Source organism: Felis catus, chromosome B3 (assembly GCF_018350175.1).
Source record: "Felis catus isolate Fca126 chromosome B3, F.catus_Fca126_mat1.0, whole genome shotgun sequence".
Classification (NCBI taxonomy): Eukaryota; Metazoa; Chordata; class Mammalia; order Carnivora; family Felidae; genus Felis; species Felis catus.
Window position 1 is genome coordinate 144815995 of NC_058373.1, and position 22477 is coordinate 144838471.

At 58.1% G+C, this 22477-nt stretch overlaps 2 protein-coding genes across 2 annotated transcripts; one reads left to right on the forward strand and one right to left on the reverse strand.

Moving 5' to 3' along the window:
* Positions 1-4022: 4022 nt before the first annotated feature.
* LOC101085134 (ras-related protein Rap-2c-like) lies at positions 4023-5318 on the reverse strand. Its single transcript, XM_023256091.2, has one exon. The coding sequence runs from the start codon at positions 5239-5241 to the stop codon at positions 4639-4641; it is 603 nt and encodes a 200-aa protein (XP_023111859.2). The 5' UTR covers positions 5242-5318; the 3' UTR covers positions 4023-4638.
* LOC123386251 (cuticle collagen 2C-like) lies at positions 5240-10690 on the forward strand. Its single transcript, XM_045060678.1, has 4 exons — positions 5240-5269; positions 5369-5777; positions 8433-8607; positions 9141-10690. The coding sequence occupies exons 1-4, from the start codon at positions 5240-5242 to the stop codon at positions 9352-9354; spliced, it is 828 nt and encodes a 275-aa protein (XP_044916613.1). The 3' UTR covers positions 9355-10690.
* Positions 10691-22477: the final 11787 nt, after the last annotated feature.

The window sequence follows — 22477 nt, forward strand, 5'->3', positions numbered from 1 at the left end:
CATACCGAGTGTGGGAGGGGCAGAGAAAGAGAATCCCAAGAAGTCTCCACGCCGCCAGCGCAGAGCCCGATGCAGGGCTCGATCCCGAGAACCACAGGATCATGACCTGAGCTGAAAACCAAGAGTCCAATGCTTAACCGACTGCCCCCCCCCCCCAGGTGCCCCAGATTAGGTCTTATGTCCTAGAAATAATCCTCCACCGCTTTGAGCTCTGTCCTCTGACCTCTTTATTCTGCCCTCTGAACATCCACCCCCCCCCCCCGCTTTTTTAAAGAAAGCACATGTTTGCAACCAGTTTTCTCAGCCTGCTTCCTTCCAGTTAAATTGTGCGGCCTGGGGGTGTGGGTGTCCAAAGTCTCTTTTCATTTTGAATGGCTCTGTCCTTTTTTAGTCCAAACAGGTCGTGTTTGGACTGATAAACTTTTTTCCCAAAAACTTTGTGGATCTCCTGTGATTTGGGGTTAACTCTGTAATAGAAAAGATACGCGCACAAATCTGTTTGGGGACTGGGCTCGCTCCGTTAGCGAGAAGGCACACCCGCAAAGCTCTTTGAGATGAACCTGCTCTACGCTGGGCTCCTCCTGAGATGGCTGAGGGGCACTGCTGAAGTTTCCCAGAGGCCCTGTCTTTGGGAGAGAGGATTTGTGGGGTACATCTTCATCTTTCTAACAGGCCCATCATGTGACTGAACAGTACTCTGAGTTGTCACCTTTGATCTTTCTGAGGTCTTGACAAAGGGCTTCACGTACTCACACCCTTGGCTTCATTTTTATTTAAAATATTTTTTTAATGTTTATTTTTGAGAGAGACAGAGCGTGAGTGGGGGAGGGGCAGAGAGAGAGGGAGACACAGAATCTGAAGCGGGCTCCGGGCTCCGAGCTGTTGGCACAGAGCCCGACGTGGGGCTCGAATCCATGAACTGTGAGATCATGACCTGAACCGAAGTTGGACCCTGAACCGACTGAGCCACCCAGGCGCCCCTGGCTTCATCTGAGACCAGTTCTCCTGGATTTGATGTTCCCTGGGAAGTCATTTCTTAATTTTAGCATCTTTTGTCCTTTGGAGAAACTGCGAATTTTGACAACTATCAGGTACCGGTTCCTTTTAGTTTCCCAAGTGCCTTCAGCCTGTCCCTCTGCTCAAATGAAACCATAAGGCACAGGAAGAGGCCAGGCGGCTTCTTCTGCACTCGGCCTGGAAATCTACCCATTGGCTCCTGGATTGCAGCGGGTACACTGCTCCCCACACAACTGCAGATGGCAAGGTGGCCACGCTTCTGCCGTTATGTCACAAGACCCCTGTTCTCACTTCCTGTGCGCCCTCACTGGCAGTGTCCTCAAAGCCCAGCTTTCCACTAAAGGCCTGTCCAGGATGCCTCAGTGCTTATCTAACACTCCTCAGAATCCCACCTCGCTCTGTCCACGGCCTGGTTCAGATATTTGTACGTCGGCACCCTAGTCCAGGCACCAAACAGCTGTAGTAGTTGTCCGTAGCTACATGACAAATTACCTTAAAACTTACTGGCGTAAAACAATACACACTCACCATCTCACAGTGTCTGTGGGTCAGGAGCCTCTGCGGCTCAGCTGGGGCTCCACTCAGACTCCCTCACGGGCTGTGGGGAGGGCTTGGCGGGAGCTGCTCTCACCTCAGGGCTCATCTGGGAAAGGGTCCCCCCTCCCAAGCTCACTTAGGAGCTGTGGGCTGGTCTCAGGTCCTCAATAGCTGCCGGTTGGGACAGTAGTTCCTTGCCACGTGGCTGTCTCCACCAGGCTAGTCCCAACACGGCAGCTTGCCTTTCTAGAACAAGGGCTCTGAAGGAGGCCGAGCAGGGCAGAGGTCAGTGGTTTGGAATTTAATCTCAGAAGTGACATTCCCATCACTGTTGTCCTGTTGTATTCCCAGAAGAGAGGCACTAGGTCCTGCCCCCCCTCAAGGGGAGGCAGTCACACAGGGCATGCGTACCAGGAGGTGGGGTCATTGGAGGCATCCCAGAGGCTGCCCACCCCAGAGACAGAGTAAAACCTCCATGAACCAAGAAGAAATGGACAGATTACACAATTTTAAAAGCTGATGAAAAGAATAGGCATTTCACTGGAGAAGAAATCGAATGTCATTTGAAACCCTCCCAGAGAATTCTCAGCATCACCAGCGATCTGAACGATACAGACGAACCCATAGCACACTGGCCAGAAGGGAGGCTGCAGGTGCTCTGAGCTGCAGGGCATTTATGGGCATCGGATGCCGGAGGGCATGGGAATGACACAGCCACTTGGGAAACCAGTTTCACGTGCCCCAGTTATGCTGAGCACGCACGAACGTGGCCCCCAGCCCAGGGCCCAGCTGTGAATGACCTGAGATGGTAACACCATTTGCAGGCTGGTGAGTTAGGCTGCCCGTTTCAGGTACCCACCCCCCCCGCCCCGCCCCCACCGGGCAGTGCCTTCATGGACCATGGCACCCGGACCTGACAAGCAGTCATATCTGCTGCTTCAAGTTCACTCTAGTTAGGCTGCACTTGACTCCAGAGGGACTCCAGGCAACTGTGTGTGACATATGGAAGTTAGACACGTGAAATGGAGGAAGAGAAAGAAAATCGGGTGTGTAGGTCTTGAATTTTACATGTATTTATTTGCGTGCGCGCTTGCGTGCACAGAGAACGGCTTCAAACATATTCCTGAGGTCCTAGGAGCCGATCGTGTGGGCCTGAGTATTTGTCATGTTCACCGGTCAGCAAGAAACACCCTGGGCTCTGAGCCAAAATGTAGATCTGAGTGGAAGGGTCTGAGGAGGTCCTAGGAATCTAAAGGAAGAAATGGCTATTTGTGAATTTTTTCCTGGATTGAACGTATCTTCCAGAGGCACAGGGATCCAGGGACACAAGACCTCCCAGGAGGCCTCAGTGCAAGCAGGTGGTGAGTCAGAAAGACAGGGCTGGTGGGAAGCAGGGGCAGGCAGGCCCAGAGGGTCACTCAGCTTGCAGTCCTCGGGGGCCCTGCTTTCATGGCTGGGGACAGGACACTGTTCACGCCCTGCGTGCTTTCTCTGCACAGCCCAACATCCACTGCAGTAACAGTCTTGGGTTTTTGCCTCCGTTCGGGCAGAGGAAAGGGCAGCTTTGGACGAAGACACCTGAGACTAGGAAGGTATTCCCCCACCCTTCACCACTCTGCAGGACCCCCTCCCTTCCTCCCTGTGTTTGAAATGTCCTGGAGGGGGATGTGGGTAACTCAGCCAGGAGGAATGACCCCAGAACACAGAGGGTCAGAGGAGAGAGTAAATAGGTTGGACTTCAAGGCTTCACAAGTAAGTGCCCAACACCTCCCTCCCCCGTGGCCCAGGGACAGAGGAAGAGATAAAAGACAGGTGTCACCCAGCCTAGCCCGTTCCCCTGGTGAACTGGCTGTCAGGCACTGACAGGCTCTAACATACTTACACTTTTTCTGTTAAAATAAAATCCATTCTTCTGTTCACTCAACACATATAATATAAATAAAGCTCCCAGAGCCTGTATAACCATCACTGTATAGATAACTTCCCTGTAACCAAATGAACTTTTTCAGATCCCTGGCATAGTTTTGAGCATTCTTGTTTATTTAATTTTGTTTTTCTTGTTACTTTCTTTTAGAAGGACGTTTAAGTGGTAAGGCTAGGTTCCTAAATTTGAAAAATGTGTTATCATGAAAATAAAGCACACGCAACTCATACCACAGGCAAATTCTTCAAACTGCAAAACCATAATGTTTTTCAACGGGTGCAAGAAAACTTTTCTTGCCTCGTTATGTGAAAACTATACAAGAAGACTCAAACACGGCTTGCTTCTCCTGGAGTCCCCATGTCACTGTAAACCATGCAGAGACAAAAATACACCTACGCTGGCAACAAGAAACACATACCAGATGCGGCCATTTTCCCTCTGGTTCCTAACGTGCTTCCTGGGAAACAGCTTAGGAGCAGAGACCGTGCGTGCAAACTGTAGAAACTGTCGCTTTAAGTATTAGAGAGACAGATATTTAAAACTATCACCTTGTAAAATCACTTTATTTTCACTCGGTGTACAGATTCAACATCGACTAGATGTCAATTACAGAGCTGAAGGCAGGCTGAGCTGTGTGTGAGCAGTTACGTGTTCCCCTCCCAGGGTATACAATATCCCTTTCAAACCAACGCTGTGTATGTCATAACTATATTTAGAAATACACAGAGAGGAAAATATTACTGCTGCAATGCAAGGCTGTGGATGAGAGGGAAACACATGAAAACCTCACAGAATCCAAGGCTTAAAGTCTTTAGTTCCTGTTCCTCAATCAATTTCAAAGGTCTGGTGCATTCGAAGGCATTCATTATCAAAAGGGGGGAAAAAAAAGAGAATCCTGTAACAAATCCCGTGTGAAGAAAAGGCTGGGACTCCCCATCCAGGAAAACAATACGGATTTTGGGTTTCCTAGAGCCCTGTAAGAGCTAAACAAAGTGGCCAAGTTTTCAGGCCAACAGTCCAAAGCGCTGGTTTGAGTTCCGACACAGAAGCCATCATCACTTGTCTTGGGCCCGAAAACTTTCTTTAAAAAGGCAGGGAAGGAGGACTGAGCTTCAGAAATCAGAAACGCGCCAAACACGCTAAAAAGTCACCTTTGCGCGTCAGCCAATGAATCTTTCCGAGGGCCACGTGTCCTGGGCATTGGTGGGGAGCGCCGGGGCCCGCTCCTCGGGCGGGGCCAGGGCCTCCACCTCGCGCACCACCTGCGTGAACACCTGGTCCACCATCAGTTTGCTCTTGGCCGTGACCTCCAGGAACGGGCACCGCCACTCGCGGGCCAGCGCGCGGCCCCGCGCCGTCAGCACCTGGCGCTCGGCGTCCAGGTCGGCCTTGGTGCCCACGAGCACGAGCGGCACGGCCTTGGGCCCCCGCAGCCGGCCCATGCGCTCCCGCAGCGGCCGCACCGCCTCGAACGAGGCCTCGCTGCACACGCTGTAGAGCACCACGAAGCCGTCGCTGTTCTTGATGTACAGGTCCTTGAGGGTGACCAGGTGCTCGGCGCCCACGGTGTCCACGATCTCCAGCAGGGCGGGCGCCGCGTTCACCTCGATCACCTTGCTGAAGAGCTCCTCCACCGACGGCTCGCACTGCTCCGGGAAGCTGCCGCAGGCGAACTGCGTGGCCAGCGCCGTCTTGCCCACGGCCACGCTCCCGAGCAGCACCACCCGGTAGCCCTTGGCGGGTCGCGGCCCCAGGCCTGCCATGGCTGAGACGCGGCTGGCGGGGCGCACGGCCGGAGGACGGCGAGGAATGGCGCGCGGAGGCGGGGGCGGGGAGAGGGGGCAGGGAAGGAGGGGAGAGGAGGGGCGGGAGAGGAGGAGGGGAGGGGAGGGGCGGGGCGGGGGCCGGGGCGGGACGCGGAGGCGAGGAAGGGGCCCGGGGGGCGGGCGCGCGGAGGCCGGCTGCGGCCGGGCGGAGAAGAACTCCCCCAGCCCAGACGGGGGTCCCGGGAGTCCGGGCCCCGCGCGCCTCTCGCCCCGCTCCCTACCCCACTGTCTGGCCCGCCTCCGGCCCGGGGCGATCCGACGCCGCCCTACCCACCAGCTCCAAGTCCCAAACCTCTCCTTCCCCTCCCCCCGCCCCCCCCTTCGACCTTGCTCACGGCGGGTCCCCAGGCTGCCAGGCCCTGCTCGGCCTCCCTCCCATTCCCCACCTGACGACGAGCTGGGGCCTCTCCGACAGTCCCTGCCCTCTGCTCCCCCTTTCCCAGAAGAGCCCCTTCTGTCCGCGGGACTAGAAGGTAACCTGATCCCTTCCATGTCTACCCGGGAAATGCAGGATTTCTCCACCATTTCAGAGCCAGCCCCGTGGCCGGAAGCCAGGCTGGCCTCGTTCTAGGTCAGGCCTGGCTGGGCTGCGCAGCTGGGGCCCCTCCCCAGACCGGGAGGACCCCAGGGAAGGGGAAACTTGCGAAGGAGCTTCAGACTGAAGGTCCCAAGTGACTCCTGCACCCCTCCTCCCTCCCCCGCCGACTTCTGTGCCCGGAGTACCGATTACCTCGCGCCCTGCCTTTACTCTGGCCCCCTCCAGACCCCTTTGCGTTTGACCAAAGCCCAAATGAACTTTGTAAAATGTAACTCACATTTTACTCCCTCTCTCAAACCTTCCCTGGCTTTCCATCATGCCCTCCTGACCTAAGAGGGACCACATAACTCACCAGTCAAAACTGGCCACTTTTGAAAATGAAAGTGTGCACCCATCCACCCGGCCCCAAGCATCGACCGGCGGGGTCCTTGGCAACAGGGCTTTGCGGTCATCCTAGTTCTAGAGGGTCCTCCAGGCCGGACCCTGCTGCTGCCAGTCTCTCTCGGGCTTCTGCTCTACACCTGCACAGCGTTCTTGTCATTCCTTGATTCAGAGGGGACCCTGGGGGCTGGGCAGAAAGTCCTGGGGTCGTCCACTTGAGTAAACTCCACTCACCTTGTACTCGGGCACAAACAGATGCCTTAGGACTTGAGGGGGACCCAGAGGCCTGGGCTGAAAGCGGAGATAGCTACGCTTTCCCTGTGTCGGGGTGCCACTGACCTCGGTCATTTTGGTGTAGCCGTGTGGGGGGGGAGGGGACAGGGCCCCAGTTCTGACTGAGCTTGAATTTGCTCCTGGCAGCATAGGCTCAGAGATGACGTTTAAGTGACAACGGGATACATCTTTCACACTGGTGTTTGTGGTCACAGAACATGCTTTTCTATTAACGGTGCACAGAGCACCCTTGACCTGTGATATTAATTATATATGGAACACAACAGACAACTCGCTTTCTAAATAGAGAAGGTTTATGAGACATTCTCTGACTGCAAAGTAACAAAAGTAAAAATGCATCTTTAAAAAGGATAACTGCAAATATTCACTGGAGGGAGGCAAGCTCAAGGCAGGCTTCAACAGCTTCCCACAGATAGCTTTTGAGGGAACGTAGGCAACTTGCTGCTGAAAAGTCACAAAACACACAGGGAAAAAAACACCGTGAATGAGAGCCGTTGGAAACACAGACAAGAAAACCACGTCTGGAAAACTGCAGACATTGGTGTCATCAGACAGATGAGATAATTATGTTTCATGTGTTTAAAGAAATAAAAAAAAAAGAAGCTTAAAATTTTGAGCAAGGAACAAGAGGCTATGAAGTATGGTCAAGTAGGGGGTGTCTGGGTGGCTCAGTAGGTTAACTGTCTGATTTCGGCTCAGGTCATGATCTCACGGTTCGTGGGTTCGAGCCCCACGTCCGGCTCTGTGCTGACAGCTCGGAGCCTGGAGCCTGCTTGGGATTCTGTGTCTCCCGTGCCCTCTGCCCCTCCCCTGCTCGTGCTCTGTCTCTCTCAGAAATAAGTAAACATTTAAAAACATTAAAGTATGGTCAAGTAATTTGAAAGAGACTCTCCAACAGACAATATGATAGAAATGGACAGTATGATAATTTGCTATCTTGATTAACATAAAACACCCTTGTTGGTCGGACTGGGGATTAAATACATGACTGAAGAGAGAAGTAACGACATCATGAGTTGCGGGGAATCCTGGATCTGGTTTTCATCCTAAAATGCCCTGTGCCTGCAGGCGATGAGGGGCCCTGATATTGCCAGGGGCGGCTGATTTTCAGAGAGTATCTTGAATCGATAGTGGGCTAATTTGAGCCTGTCCTTGGTATTCGTTCAGGCTTTTAAGGCCATTAAGGAAAGCACGCTAACCCCACCCCTGCCACACAGAACCACGCTCCACCTCCCCTGCACCACACCTTAATCCACCCCCCTGAGTCACTGTCCCTGTGCCACAGGCCGAGGCTCATCACCAGCAATACCGTCCTTCCAATGGGGTCTGAGGGTGTGTGATCTATCTTAGAATCTTACTCAGAAGGTCTGCTTCTTAGGGTCACTTCTCTTTTAAAAAAAAAAAATTAATGTTTTATTTATTTTTAAGACAGAGACAGAGCATGAGTGGGGAGGGACAGAGAGAGAGAATCCCAAGCAGCCTCCAGGCTCTGAGCTGTCAGCACAGAGTCCGACGCGGGGCTCGAACTCACGAACCGCGAGATCATGACCTGAGCCGAAGTCGGACGCTTCACCGACTGAGCCACCCAGGCGCCCCGGGTCACTTCTCTTAATTCGGGTTCTCTCCAAAAGCAGAAGCTATGACATGGGACGTGGTCTTGTGGGCCAATGGTTTATTTTTGGAGGTGACCTCGGAGATGAGGAATGGGGACCCTGGAAGGGGAAAACGGGGGAGCGGGGAGATCTGATGCCAGAGAGCGTCCTTGAGTTGCCACTGCTGCCCGAGTACCCGAGGGAGCGGTGTGCGTCCCACCCCGGCATCGTCCCCTGGTGCGCGGTAGCGAGGGGCACGCGCGCCCGCTGGTGCCCTTTCCTCGTCGTTCCAGGGCTGCCCGCAAAGTCCCTCCCTTTTCCAGGTTGCACGTGTGCCAGCACCCGGGCTCCAGCAGCCCCGCGAGCAGCGGCAACGGACAGCCCCCAGGAGACGGCCGGGGGCGTGGCGGGCAGTGGAGGCCGGGGGCGGCCGGGCTCCGTGGCCACGACCACGGCCAAAACGGTGGACTCCCAGCCTACGAGACCAGGGCGTAAAAGGTAGCTGACTCCATTCTAACAGTTTGAAAATGCCTCCTTCGGCGGGGCCGGGGGGACATACTATCTGCAAACAGTGGTGAGTACACAGTTCGCTTCCTTTCCTTGTTGCTTTAGCCAGACTCCAAAATATCGATGTTGAACCCCAGAGCTCCGACTGACAGAAATGCCTTTACGACATACCACTGAAGGATGTATCCTTGGGGCGCCTGGGTGGCTCAGTCGTGAGTTCGAGCCCCGCGTCGGGCTCTGTGCTGACAGCTCGGAGCCTGGAGCCTGCTTCGGATCCTGGGTCTCCCCCTCTCTCTGCCCCTCTCCGGCTCATGCTCTGTCTCTCTCTCTCTGTCAAAAATAAATAAACGTTAAAAAAAAAAATATATGATGTATCCTTTTGTCCTGTAATGGGTATCCTTCATCACAAAAGGAAAGTTTAGTCTATTTATACCTTAGAACTTGTATTGAGATTTGTCATTGTTGTTGTTCCCTGATAAATGTATAGCTTTTTCTCCTTTAATTCTGTTAATTTTATGACTCAGAGTTGACGGATTTCCCATCGCCGAATCGTTCTGCGTCTCGCTTCATCGCTCACCCCTCTTCTCCCTGCTTCCTCCAGACACAACAACCATCCTCCCACCACTCCTTCAGCGTGCCAGTCTGCGTTTCATCCCAGAATCTTATGTTGGCTGTTCCTTCCCCCCGGAATGCCGTTCCCTCAGATGTCTGCACGGCCCACTCCCTCATTTTACTTAGGTGTTTTGCTCAAACAAATGTCACTTACTTCTGGGAATACACAGAACGCACATTGGTACCAATCATATTCATTGGTACCAGCCCTCCGAACCTCGGAGTGTGACCTCATTGGGAAACAGGGCCGTTGCAGGTGTAATCGGCTGAGGTCCCGCTGGACCACGGACAGCCCCCAATCCAATATAACCAGCGTCCTTCTGTAAGGGGCAACTCGGACACAGACGTGCACACAGGGAGATGCCACCGAAGATGAGGTGAGAGGTCGGGCTGGTGTTCTAGAAGCCAAAGAGGCTTGTAAATCGTCGGAAGCTAAGGAAGAGGGGCCTGGAACAGATTCTCCACCCGCAGTCCACGGAAGGAACCACCCTGCCGACAGCTTGATCTGGGACTTCTGGCCTGGAGACTGGTGACACAGCAGGTTGCTGTCCAAAAGCCCCCAGGCCGTGGGGAACTACCGCAGTGCCACCTACCACAGATCGTCACTTACTATCCTGCCGCCCCGGTCCACTTGGGCTGATAGAACGGACTACCGCAGATTGGGGGACGTAGCGAACATTTCTGACTCCGTTCTGAGGCTGGGAAGGCCAAGGCCAAGGCACTGGCGGATTCAGTGAGATTCCGTTTTCTGGTTCGCGGACAACTGTTATTTCACTGTGTCCTCACGGTGGGGGGCAAGGGAGCTTTCTGGGGTCTCCGTCACCTTATCACTCCCCGAAGGGCCCACCTAATGCCAGACTTTGGGGGTTAGTTTTCCACATACGAATGGAGGGGCCCCCATTACGCTCTTTGAATTCCTTCGCTTGTTGTGTCCCTCCCACGACCTAGCCCCCCGACACCGCTCACTGCTGGCCCCCTGGCACAGATATCAGTGCCTCCCATGTGGTTGGCACAATCCACGACTACGGTTCTGCTGTGACACAGGCTTTGGAAATGAGTTTTTCCAGCACGACTGAAGAATGTAGGAGCCAGGCCCGCATAGCGTGAATTTTGCATTTTGTGCGATTTTCTTTGCGAGGTAAACATGGAAAACGGCACCGGCTGGACCGAGGTATGTGGGAATACACAGAACACACAGACACTACCCTCACGCGTCCCCCAGATGCCTCGTGACTGCCGTGCCGTGAGCGCACCGCCCCCGCCGGGTGTTCCAGCTGTCCCGTCTCCCGGCCCACAGGCTGCACCCTCCCCGTGTCCACTGCTCTTTGGGCCTTTGAGACAAAGGGCCATATTTCTTATTGTATTAATGTATTTAAAATAACAACTTAGGGGCGCCTGGGTGGCGCAGTCGGTTAAGCGTCCGACTTCAGCCAGGTCACGATCTTGCGGTCCCTGAGTTCGAGCCCCGCATCGGGCTCTGGGCTGATGGCTCGGAGCCTGGAGCCTGTTTCCGATTCTGTGTCTCCCTCTCTCTCTGCCCCTCCCCTGTTCATGCTCTGTCTCTCTCTGTCCCAAAATAAATAAATAAACGTTGAAAAAAAATTTTTTTTAAATAACAACTTAACGTATTCCACTGTGCTATCTTTTTTATTAGGTTCCTATCTGGTTTTAATGTGTTGCTGATGAAATATTTTGAGTGTCCTGACCCGACTTTGCTTTCCCCTGGAGTGTGTGATTTTTACTGTGGGAGTTTGGGTGGCACCCTGAATTTCATGAAACCATGTGATGCATCCCAGCAAAACGGACCCCATTTGTTGAATAACTGAATAAATTCTTGCCTTTCTGAATTAGACCCTAATTATCCTGCTTTATGACTTTTTCACTACACAATTGCTCCTTGAGGCTGGCTGTGTCCAAAAGGCTGGGGAGCATGGCGGAGAATAATACGGGGCTTAATGTAGGGATGTGAAGGAGCCCAGTCAATGACACTTTCATTATTCCTGCCCAAGACCCAGACACTTGAGAGAGAAGTCCAAGGGACTCAAGAAAACATAAATAAAATTATTACCTTATCACAGATGAGGTCTGAGTTGGAGCGGATGGCTTCGGAGGGCTGCCCTATGGACCGTCCTAATCCTACAGCCCACATTTGGACTCACCTGCCCAGTGGTAGGCAAACCAGTCAATCCACTATCTGTCTCCAGTGGGAGCCGAGGCCCCGACGTTTATGGGAGGGGCCTGCAGGAGCAAACTTCACACCATGTGCCCGGTGCGCCCCGTCCCCCAGTCTCCTGGCCTGTCTCATGATCTCAGCCTATCGTGCTGAGGAGTCTTAAACCCTCTGAGCCTTAGGCCCCGAGCCCACGGAGACTCTCTGACCTCCAGGTCTCTTCCCAGTTGGGAGGAACTGGGATCTTAGTACCTCCAGGCAGAGAGGAGAAACAGCATTCCTGGGGACAAAGCAGCGGCCACGGCATCTGCAGAGAACAGCTCTGCAAACCTCCCCGGGTGGGAGACACACACGGAGCCCCCTGAGAGCTGCTGGAAATATCGCAAACGCGCGTGGACGGCCTCCGCCAGCGAGTGCGAGAGCGTGGATGCACACGCATGCGCTCAGCCCGAAGCCCTGCGGTTCCTCCCTCTCTGCCCATAGAGTAGGGGAGATAACTGGGAACAACCTTCGAGACTAGAAATTCTGAATGAACTGTTACAAAACGCTTTCTTGCATAGCTGCGATGTTGGAAAAAGGGAAATGGCCCAAACAGAGAAGCTGCTGAAAACCAAAGTGGTAGCGGTAAGCAGCCGCCCTGGGGAATTCACAACCTCCGTCATCAAGGGTTTGGGGCGTCATGGAGACAGATGGCAAGATTTTCAGGCTATATAAGCTTCCCAGTTAGGAGCAGGACCCCCACACGAGCTGCACATCCTAGAAGGCCCATATCCTCAGTGAACGAGTGATTTTGAACGTTTTCCAACCGTCCGCAAAAGCAGGGGAGAAAAATTGTCCTGTCCGGTATTCTTTTTTTTCTTAACTTTTTAATGCTTTTCTTTATTTTTGAGAGAAAGAGAGACAGAGAGCTGGTAGGGGCAGGGCAGAGAGAGGGGGAGACACAGAACCCGAAGCAGGCTCCAGCCTCTGAGCTGGCAGCACAGAGCCCCACGCGGGGCTCCGACTCGTGAAGTGAAAGATGATGACCCGAGCTGAAATCAGACGCTCAACAGACGGAGCCACCCAGGCGCCTCTTCCCGTCCAGTATTCTTTGAGGACAAAAGTAAAAGATTTTCCCTAAGATTTGTAACAAGGGTCTGGTCCTCACAGAGGTTTGGATTTAAACTGAACCTCCCTTAGAAGTCCTGGAAACAGCAAGCTGAACAATGAACATCAAGTGAGCCCAGGTGGGTAGGTCCTTAAGGACGCCAGCAGCAGTCAGGGCCGGCTTCTCTGGAGGGATGCTCCTTTACGGGGCTTCCTGTCATCCGCTCAGATCACCCTCGTGGTCCAAAGAGGTGCTGAACAGCCTAGGGCCAGGCCACCACAAGCAGAGCCACAGGCATTCTATTTCCAGCCGGTCGGATTAGTAGATGAAAGACAAGAGAGAGGGGCACCTGGGTGGCTCAGTCGGTTGAGCGGCCAACTTCGGCTCAGGTCACGATCTTGCAGTTCGCGAGATCGAGCCCCATATCGGGCTCTGTGCTGACAGCTTGGAGCCTGCTTGGGATTCTGTGTCTCCCTCTCTCTCTGCCCCTAACCCACTCGCATCCTGTCTCTGCCTCTCTCAAAAATAAATGAACGTTAAAGAAATTTTTTTTAATAAAATAAAAAGACATAGAGAAATGACATTACACACAAAAGATGAAGGATGTGGAAAGCAAACATGATACTAAATACAAATACTGGCTTTTGCAGAGTCCTGGAGTCACCAGGGTCAGGGCGACAGACTGGTGGGGATTTCAGTCTGTATTTAGATTTCGGTCTGTCCTGCTGGCCACGCAGGGGGTGAGGGCGCTGGAGAAGGTCCCCCCCCCATGACAAGCTGCCCCACAGACATCAGGCACAGGACCACACCTGGACACTCCCTACACGTGTCCCCCATGGCCATCTCCCTGACTTCTGCCTCTGTGACAAGAGGCCCAGAGAAGGGCTGTCCCTCCAGGGAGCCCCCTGGCACCAGGGGTGTTTCCTGTGGCATTTCTTCCTGATGCTGGGCTCTCCGTCCAGGGTCACTGCCTGGGAGCCGGGCATTGGTGACAAGGTCAGGTGGAGAAGCGGTCACCCTTGCTTCCTACTGGGAGCATCTCAAGGGGTCCAACACCCAGTGTCTGACCACGTGTGCGCTTCCGGAACCACCAGTGGGGGAGAAGCAAAGAGGCGGCCGGATGGCCCCTGGGCTCTTCTCCACACACCCGCTGGGCGAAACGTCTCATTCGGTTCGTGGCCGCGGTGGCCCCTCCGCCAGCTGCTCACCGAGGGGCAGGGGGCCTTCGCCGTGGAGCCCGTGGGCCCTGCTTCGAAAGGGGGGGAGCCTGCGAGGAGCGCCCCCTCGGGGCCAGGCCGCCCACGGGGCACTCGGCCCTCCGGTCGCTCCCGGACCTGCAGGTTGGAGTGGGGAGGGGACCAGAGTCGCGGCCCCCTCCCCGCCCCCGGACACAGTGCTCCCCAGGCCGACCCTCCGCCTCCCGGCTCCTCCTGCGCCGCCACGCTTCCCCCGCCCCAGCCGCGCAGGGCTGAGGACCCCGGGACGGATCGGCCTCGCCAGGCCCGGGGACCCAGGGCGGGGCGCAGCTGGGGCGGAGGCGGTCCCGGATCTCCGGATCAGCGCCCCCGTCGTCCGGCCCGGTGGCGCGTGTCCCCGCCCGGCCCCGGAAGGGTGGCGCCGCCACGTCCCCCGCGGGTCCCGTCCCAGTCCTGGCGCGGCGGCCGGAGGTGGCGCGGCCGGAGGGTCGCTGAGCGCGCCCCTGCGCCCCCCGAGGCCCCGGGTCCCCATGTCCCGGGTCCCCCGTGTTCCCGTGTCCCCGCGTCCCCGCATCCCCGCTGGGGCGTCCCGGACCGGCCTCGATAGCCTCGGGGCAGAGCACCGCCAGCCCAGAGGCTTCCTGATCCGGAACCGCGAGCAGGGCGCCGGCCCAGGTCCCCCCTGCGCTGTCGCAGCTGCCCAAGCTCGCCAGGACGGCTGCGCGCAGGACCTTCTCCAGAACCGGGTCCTTACCTGTGTCCTGGCTTGTGTCGGTCACGCACGCTCAGCGTCCCCACTGCTCTCGAGGCCTTCACGGAAAGATTTCACGCAGACAGAACACGTGGGGATCTGAAAGGAGGGTGCCTGTGAAGCCTATGGAGGGGGTCCCTGGGGCCCCCAACCTGACTTGTTATGGGAGGCGGGAGGCGGGGCTGAAGGACCACGGATCACGTGTCCCCACGTGCCCCCAGAAGGGGACACCACTGTTCCCTCACATGCGCGGTGCCGGGGGCTTTGTCTGGAGGTTTGGGAATCTCAGATTGTAGGCACTTGGACCCAATAGTTGGGCCACGACCCCTTGAGTTGTGCCTGGATCTCAACCTCCTTTACAGCGTAAATTCCGACCCGGAGACTTGACTTTCTGCGTTTGTACCCAGACGTTTGACCTGAGCCCAGCCAGGGCGAGGGGGTTGCATGGTATTTCCGCACAGGAAAATTGAGGGCAAACGGTTTTCATTTTCTGTTCCGAATATTTGTCCTTGTGGGAATTATTCCAGCGCGTCTCCCCGTTTCCTCGCGACGCTGCCCTTGCCTCCTGGCTCTTTCCCGCGAGCACATTCCCAGGGGACACAGAGTCGGGTGGGGGCAGTTTCTGCAACACGCCCTTTGACGAGGGTTGGCTTTGTCTTCTCCAGGGGAGCATTTCTCTGGAAGGAAACCCTTCGCTGCTGTGATGCCGCCCAGGCGTGGAAACCAAATGAAACCATATAAAGAGCAGATCGGCCTACTGTCTGGTGGCGGAGAGAATTTCTGGGAAAAACTTCTAATGCACTGAAAGTCTTGCTGACTTTGGGTTGGGGTTTTCTTGGGCCTGTTTTACCCGCGGAAAGCCCTTCCCCACAGGTCACTACTTACAGCGACTCGGGTGGCTGTCGCTCAAGGGCGGTCGTTGGAAAACGCTTCCGGTGCATAACCGAAACAACTCAACAGGGGAGAGTTGAACGCTCATCGCTACGTCATTTGTTAAAGGCACATGCGAGTAACGGTTGTCAACGTGTGGCCGGTTCTGTCCTCATAGGACGGTCGCCCCCCTCCTAACGTGGAAACAAACTCAATCCCCACAGGTAAGCACATCAGGAACCTTGTTACTGACGCCCTAGGAGACCTCAGTTCCCAGCACAGGCGGGGGCTGGCCCTGGCCTTCAGGCCCTTCCCTCTCTCTTCACAGGACAGGGGACCAAGAGTCCCTCCCTGGCCCCCGATGAGCCCCGAACCTCCCATCTTCAGGGACCTCCCTGGACAGTGTCACCCCCACCCTGAGGCAGATCCCATCCCCTTACTGGAGAGAAAGTCTTAATCACCTGTAGGGGCACAGGCTGAGCTGACCATAGTTCTCCTGGTGGGCAGTGGGGCCTCGGTGGGGAATCTCCTTCTGGAAGCCTCGGTCCGCCCCGACAGCAGAGCCCAGCCTGTGTCTGTGGTGGGCAGGGCACAGCACAGGGCTAGGTCCCCAGGCACAGACGACAAACAGTCCTGGCCCCATCCATGCCCGGGCCTCGGCCGAGGACACAGCTGGACTCTGAGCCGCATGGGGGGGCCTCAGGCAGCACCCCCCCAAGCCCCAGTGTGCCATTGGGCAGGTAAAACATGGGTCCCTCCCTGCCTGCAGGATGTGGGGCCAGAGCACAAGTACTGGGGAGTCTGGAGTCCTGGGGCCACAGTCAGAAAGGGTCCCTGCCCAGGCACCCCCTCCAGCTTGACCACCAGGTCCCGGTCCAGAATGGCTCAGGCCTAGGGACACAGGCCCTGCAGGGTTCTCTGCCCATCTCTGCAGCCATGGGCTGGGGCCCTGGACACAGGACCAGGTCTCTCTGTCTCCACCTGCTGGGCTGATACTGCCTCCGCCTTGCCTCCCCGTCAGCCTGGAGATCTTGGGGCAAGTCTCCTGGGAGCCAGCTCTTTGTCCCCAGGTGAGCACAGACCAGGCAGAGCCGGCTGGTGCTGGGGAGAGCCTCCCTCCCTGGCCTCTGCCCAAACCCCACCCCACCCCCACCCAGGGCCCCTCAGGCAGTCCCCGGCTTCCCCCACCTTCCAAGGGAGGCCCTTCTGTCTGTGGCACACAAGTGAGGGGGTGTCTTCAAGAAATGTCTCAGGAAATGCAGGGATTCCTTGGCCATTCCCGATCCACTCTGGTGCTGGAACCGGGCCGGCCTTGCTCAGGGTCAGGGCTGCCTGGGCAGTGCACTTGGAGCCTGCCCCCACCAGCCTCATGGGGCCGGCGGGGGGTGGGGGGGGTGGAGACCCAAAATTCAAGGGCAGATGAAGCGGGGAGCCTGCCAGGGAGCCTCAGACTGCGTCCCATGTCTCTCGTGCCCCCTCCTGTGCCTGGGACCCCTGCACCCCTGCCTCCGCTCCGAACCCCTCCAGACCCCTTTCCTCTTGGGAGGTTTTCCACCTGGGAATCATGACATATCACTCCCTTTGTCCTTTGATAAACTTTTGTCACCGGGACCTGAGGGAAGGCCCTTCTGTGTCCAACGCCCCTTCCCCTTTCTGCCCACGGCCCCTGCCAGGCACCACCCTCAGCAGCCCCACTCGGCCCAGCATCCGTCCCAGGAACCCAGCCCCTGACACACCCCCTGGGGCCCTGGCCCCAGCCTCCCACAGGCCTGGGAGGGGCCCACTCCGTGGTCTCCAGGCCCTTGGCTCCTCGGTCTCCCAGACTCGGTTCAAGTGTCCCTTCCTCATGGAAGCCTCTACCCTCCCCTGCGCCTGAGCCCCTCCCCACGGCTGCTCACAGGGAAGTCAGAAACCAGCTCAAGCCCAGCGAAAAGGACAACGCAGCAGAGTGGGGTGTGAGGGGTGCGGGGAAAGCAGGGCCGAGGGGGTGCTGTGCGGTGAGCGCCGCGTGAAAACCCGGGAGCCAGGCCGCCAGCGGACCTGACTTCAGGAGTGAGAAGTACAGCCCAGGTTCAGGGTCAGGAGAAGGGAGGAGGTACACACGGAGGATGGAAAAATAGGGGAAAACCGGGACGTGGAACCTACAGTTGGCTCCTTCGAAGAGCAGCACACTTGACAGACGCTTGACTAGATGCGCTCAGAAAAACGGACTCAAATTAGAAAAGGAGGCATGAGAGTGGGGGCATCGGCACCGACCCCACAGAAACAAGGGGCCGTGGGAGGTCCGGGAGGAGCACGCGTAGGCCAACGAGGACGACCCTCGCGGGAAGGACAGAAGGCGCAGCCGGTGCAGGAAGCCGTCCTGAGAGGTTTTCTTAGAGTTTCCACCAGTGGGAGCAGTTACACCACCGATGGGACGTGAAGGAAGAGAGAGGCGACAGGATCCTGGCAACTGGAGCAGGCACTCGGTCCCCGCGAGGTGACGGCCTGGGAGCCGCGCAGGGTGTCTCTGGACTAGACGGAGCACGTGTGTTCCTGACGGCGAGGCTCCCGAGCCACAGCAAGGCTCTCAGGCAGGCAAGTGTCACGGGGACTCGGGGCCACGTGGAGGACCTCAGCCCCACTCCCCTCCCCCAGAAGGCAGGCCCTCAGGGCTGGGGTCTCTGTTCAGGAGGCCTCTGGGGGTCTCGTCTGCCCCACCCCCTTACCCTGGCGCTGGCCCATCCAGCACTCCACAGCGGGCCCCTGGCGTCCATGCAGCCTGGAAGGGTGTACTCCAGGTGGGGTTCGGAAGGTGCTGAGAGCTGGTGGGGGGGGGTGGGCCTGGTGCTGAGCCCCCGGGTGTCAGCACCACTGCCCACTGGGGTGTGCACTAGGGAAGTCTGGGACGAAGAGCCCCAACCGCTGCCACACCCCTGCCTGCCCTGATGTGGCTTCTGCAGGGAAGGGTGGGGCCGCCGGGGCCGCAGCCTCAGAGCCCTGCACGCAGGAAGGAGCAGCACCCGACCGGGGAGGGACCCAGAATGGCCCAGCGAGAGGCACACGTGCTGAGCACCAGGAACAGGAGAGGCTGTGGGGGTGCTTGTTCAGGCGTAGAGAGGCCAGTGCGGGTGGGAGGGAGAGGCAAACCGAGCGCTTCCTGGAGGAGGTGGTGTCGTCCCAGCCAGGCCTGAGGGGCCGAGGCAGCCAGAGTGGCAGGGACGTGTCCAAGAGGGAAGGAGCCACGGGCAGGTTGCGGGACCCGCAGAGCTGCTTTGCTCTGAAGGGAGGGGCCTCGGGCTGGCCAGGACACCAGGCCACGTGGGTGGGCAGTCTGGGAGAACCAGGAATGGACAGGCGAGAGGCGAGGCCTGAACTAGGGCAGGGCCCCAGAGGTGGTGGGGGAGAGGGGTTGGGGAGGGGGGAGCAAACAGCCCGGAGGTGGTGGTGGCCAGCTGGGACAGTGACCAGCACCCAGGCCTCGGGAGCCACCTTCCCTCTGCAGGCCCAGGTCCCAGAGTCTGGCCAGGAGCCACCCCCACAGTATGTTTAGACCAAACTCCCAGCCTGATGGGGACCTCCCAGCAGGAAAGTGAGAAGGGGGACAGGCCAGGTCACTGCTTGAGTCTCCCAGGCCAAGCCTGCCTGGGTCCAGGCAAGTGGCTTCTGTGCCCCCGGACGCAGGCGGTGGGCCAGCAGGGAGGGGGGGAGGCCGTCCAGTGTTGGCATAGCAGGTGTTCCTTCTGAGCCCCCCAAACACCCAAGAAAAGCAGGTCCAGGGTGGACGTGGTGGAGGTGGGGAACTGAGGTGGCAGCAATGTCCTAGGATGGGACGGACAGGACACCAGTGTCCCCATCTGGGCCTCAGTGTCCCCATCTCGGGTCAGGAAGGGCCATGTGGTCCTTGGGTGGAGCCTGAGTGGACCTGCTGGGCGAGCTCTATCACCAACCCATTCTCCTCCCTATGTGAAGGGAGTCCTCCCCTGGGGAGGTCCACAACCTCCGGGACCCATGTCTGAATGCCTCGTGGGGCCCCGTAGCTCATCCGCCATGGTGGCTGGACCCCAGTCCTGCCTCCATGAAAGTACCTGGGCCCTCAGCGGGGCACAGCCCTGGCCTCTCACTCCTCCTCACAGGCCAGGCCTGGGCAAAGGTGTTCAAAGGCTGGACCCCAGGATACTCCCCAGAAGATTCTAGGTGGAACCCTAGGTCTCCAAACTCTGGAGGGGTCACGGGCATCCCCACACCCTCCTGTCCCCAGCATCTGGCAGGAGATGCTAGATCAGGCCCCAAGGTCAGGTCTCAGTTGCCAGAGTCAGGGGTACCCCAGGGACTGAGCAAGTCACTGAGGTAGGGAAACCATACCACCTACCCCCAGGTCACCCCCACTATGCCTCACCACCCCACCAGTCAGAACCTACAACCCCTACCTCAGGCTCACCTGAAGGATCCAGAAGCCCTGGAAGGAGGGTCTGGGGCCTCCAGGGAGGCAGGGGAGGCTCAGGTGAGTGCTTGGAGTAGCCATCAGAGGCCAAGTACCCAAAGTTTTGGGAGGAAGGGACAGGCTGGGCCCTACAGGAAAGGAAGGCGAGGCTGGGGCTTCTGCAGGACGCAGGGGTGGGGGACGGCTCGGGCCCACGGGCCCCTGGGACACAGGACCTAGGAGTGCTGCCTTCAGTGAACTACAGGCCGAGAGCCCTGGATGGTCCTGGCCCAGTAGGTGCTGCTTGTGTTTCTTCCTGGAGCAGTCAGGGTGGAGAGGGCTGGAGACCCTCCTCAGGGAGGGTGGAGGCCTCTTCAAGCTTGAGGGGAGTGTCGCAGAGTAAAACCCTACCCCGCAGAGAGGACATGGGACAGGTCATGGAGCAAGGGTGGGTGAGCCAGGGGCACCAGGGCACAGGCAGGTCAGCAAGGGGAGGGAGAGCCTGGCCCTGGTCTGACCCCACCACGGGGGATCCTGCAGCTACTCCTGGGACAGGAGAGCCCACCCTGTGACTTCACATGAGAAAACTGAGGCGCAGAGAGGGGCAGGTGGTTGCTGAGGGTCACAGACACGAGGAAGGGGCAGGAGCCACACAAGACATGGCAAGGAAGGGTGGGGAGACCTCATAGCTCAAAGGAGCCCCCCAAGAACCGCGCTGCCCTTGCAGCTTGGAGCTCCCACCCTCAGAGCCCCCTGCCACCTGGGCCCGCCTAGTCACAGCCATCCTGTCCCCAGGACAGAGAGGTGCCCACAGCCAGCAGGGACCAGGTTGGGGGTGGGCGTAAGTGGGCAGGTGCTGGGCTGGGACTGCGGTCCACCAGGTGACTGGATTCATGAGACCCTCTTTAGAGTCCCCATAGGGTGAGACACCTTACAGGACTGGTCTCTGGAGGGTGCGTCCAGGATAGAAGCATCGAGGGTCCCAGGCATGGAGCACAGAGTCTCAGGGCAGACATCGGGGTGAGGAATCTTGAGGGGTGCCTCGGAGCAGAGCCCGGGAGGGGTGGGGAGCAGACAGGAGGAAGGTAGGGACAAGTGAGGACAGCATTCGGAGGCAGGACCAGCAGCGACCACACAGAGGCTGCAGACAAGAGCCCCTGAGACCAGTGGACATCCTTGCCAAAGTGCCAGAGACCGAGAGGCAGGAGGAATCCCCAGATGGGAGGGCACGGCTGCAGCCCAGCCAGTGACCAGCCTGGCCGTGATGACAGAGGCAGGGCCCCTGCAGGGCCAAACCCCCGGCGAATGAACACAGCCCGTGTACAGGAACACACACTGTCCCAGACATTATAGCCGAACCCCAAAACACAGGGGTCAAGCAGGAAACGACCCAGTCCGAATGCCACCCGTTCAGGCTCAGGAAAGTAAGTGGAGAGAACCAGGCAGCTGTGGGTGTGACCCAGAAGGGACTGTTGGCACCTTGGACCCGGGGGAAGGGGAAGAGGAGGAGCACACCCCCCCTCCTGGAACAGCCCCCCAGGGACCCCCCACTGCCCACAGGAGTAAAGCAGGACTCCTGGGCCTGGACCCCTCGAGACCTTCATTGGAGGACCTGGTGTCCTCAACCACAGAAATCCCCAATTCGTTGGCTCAGGCCAAAGCAGACAGAAGCTGTTCTTCCAGAGCTGCCCAGGCGATTGTAATGTGTGGCCAGCACGGGGGTCCGGAGGTCCGCAGGGTCCCAGCAGAAGGAAGGGCAAGCAGCGGCGGGGGGCGTGCCCCAGCACCAAGACCGGAAGTGCACCCCAGCAAGGGCACCTGCACGGTGACAGAAAGGACCGGCCCCGGAAAGTCGGCTCAACTCACCTGTTGAGCCGGTTGCAGAACACGGAGACACGAAATTCACAGTAGGTTCTAGGTCAAACCCACCAGGCCCTCCCCAGCCCCCACAGCAAGTGGGGGGCATCGAAGATGTCAGAGAGCCTGCCCCCGAGCCAGTGGGTACTTTCCCTCCTAGCCAGGGGCACATCCTGCCCTTAGGTCAGCCGCCTTCCCCCCCTGCCTGTGCTGCAGCGCGCCCAGCGCCAGGCCCTGCCAGATAGGGAGTCAGCTCCTGAGCTCGCTCAGTACCCTGCTCTGCCCTCCGCCTGGGCCTGGTCCACGCGCCTGGGGTGGGGGGCCCAGGGACGGGAGAGAGCAGGGCCAGGCTCAGGGGACTTCCCACCTGAGCTGCATCGTGGCTTTTCTCCAGGACAAGGACGGAGACCCATGGGACGCACAGGGAGAGTCAGAAATGGAGCTGGCGGAGGGCATCACACTTGGCGAGGGCTCCCCCAGCTCTCCGGGTGGGGATGGGGCCCCAGACACCATGCTCTGGAAGCTGAAGCCCAGGCTTCTAGAAATGGAAGTGAAGACACCCCAGGAGGAGACTCCTGGGGCAGACCAGAGCTGGGCCCACCGGGTCGGGGAGCCCTGAGCCCCCACACTGAGCTCCTTACCTCTCCCTCCCCGGGCCAGGATTGGGCCCCGACGGGGATGGGGCTCACCACCAGTGAGGGAGTGCAGCTGTGAGGCCCATGGAGGCCGGCCTTGGGGAGGTGGCTGGACTCGGACACCAGGGCCCTCTGTGTCAGGCCCGGTGCCAGGAGCAGGTGGCCCCCACCCACCTTCACAGGTGCCACAGGTACCATCCTGGGACAGGCCGGCAGCGGGTGCCTCCCTCCAGCCCCCTGCCAGCTTGACCAGGACCTCGGTGGCTTTGTGCCAGGGGCCC

Bases quoted from the DNA above. Each gene is read 5' to 3' on its own strand.
- LOC123386251 (XM_045060678.1), top strand. From the start codon at position 5,240: ATGGCTGAGACGCGGCTGGCGGGGCGCACG. The intron at 5,778-8,432 runs GTAACCTGATCC...TCCCTTTTCCAG, and splicing joins TCTGTCCGCGGGACTAGAAG to GTTGCACGTGTGCCAGCACC. The intron at 8,608-9,140 runs GTAGCTGACTCC...TTTATGACTCAG, and splicing joins ACGAGACCAGGGCGTAAAAG to AGTTGACGGATTTCCCATCG.
- LOC101085134 (XM_023256091.2), bottom strand. From the start codon at position 5,241: ATGGCAGGCCTGGGGCCGCGACCCGCCAAGGGCTACCGGGTGGTGCTG.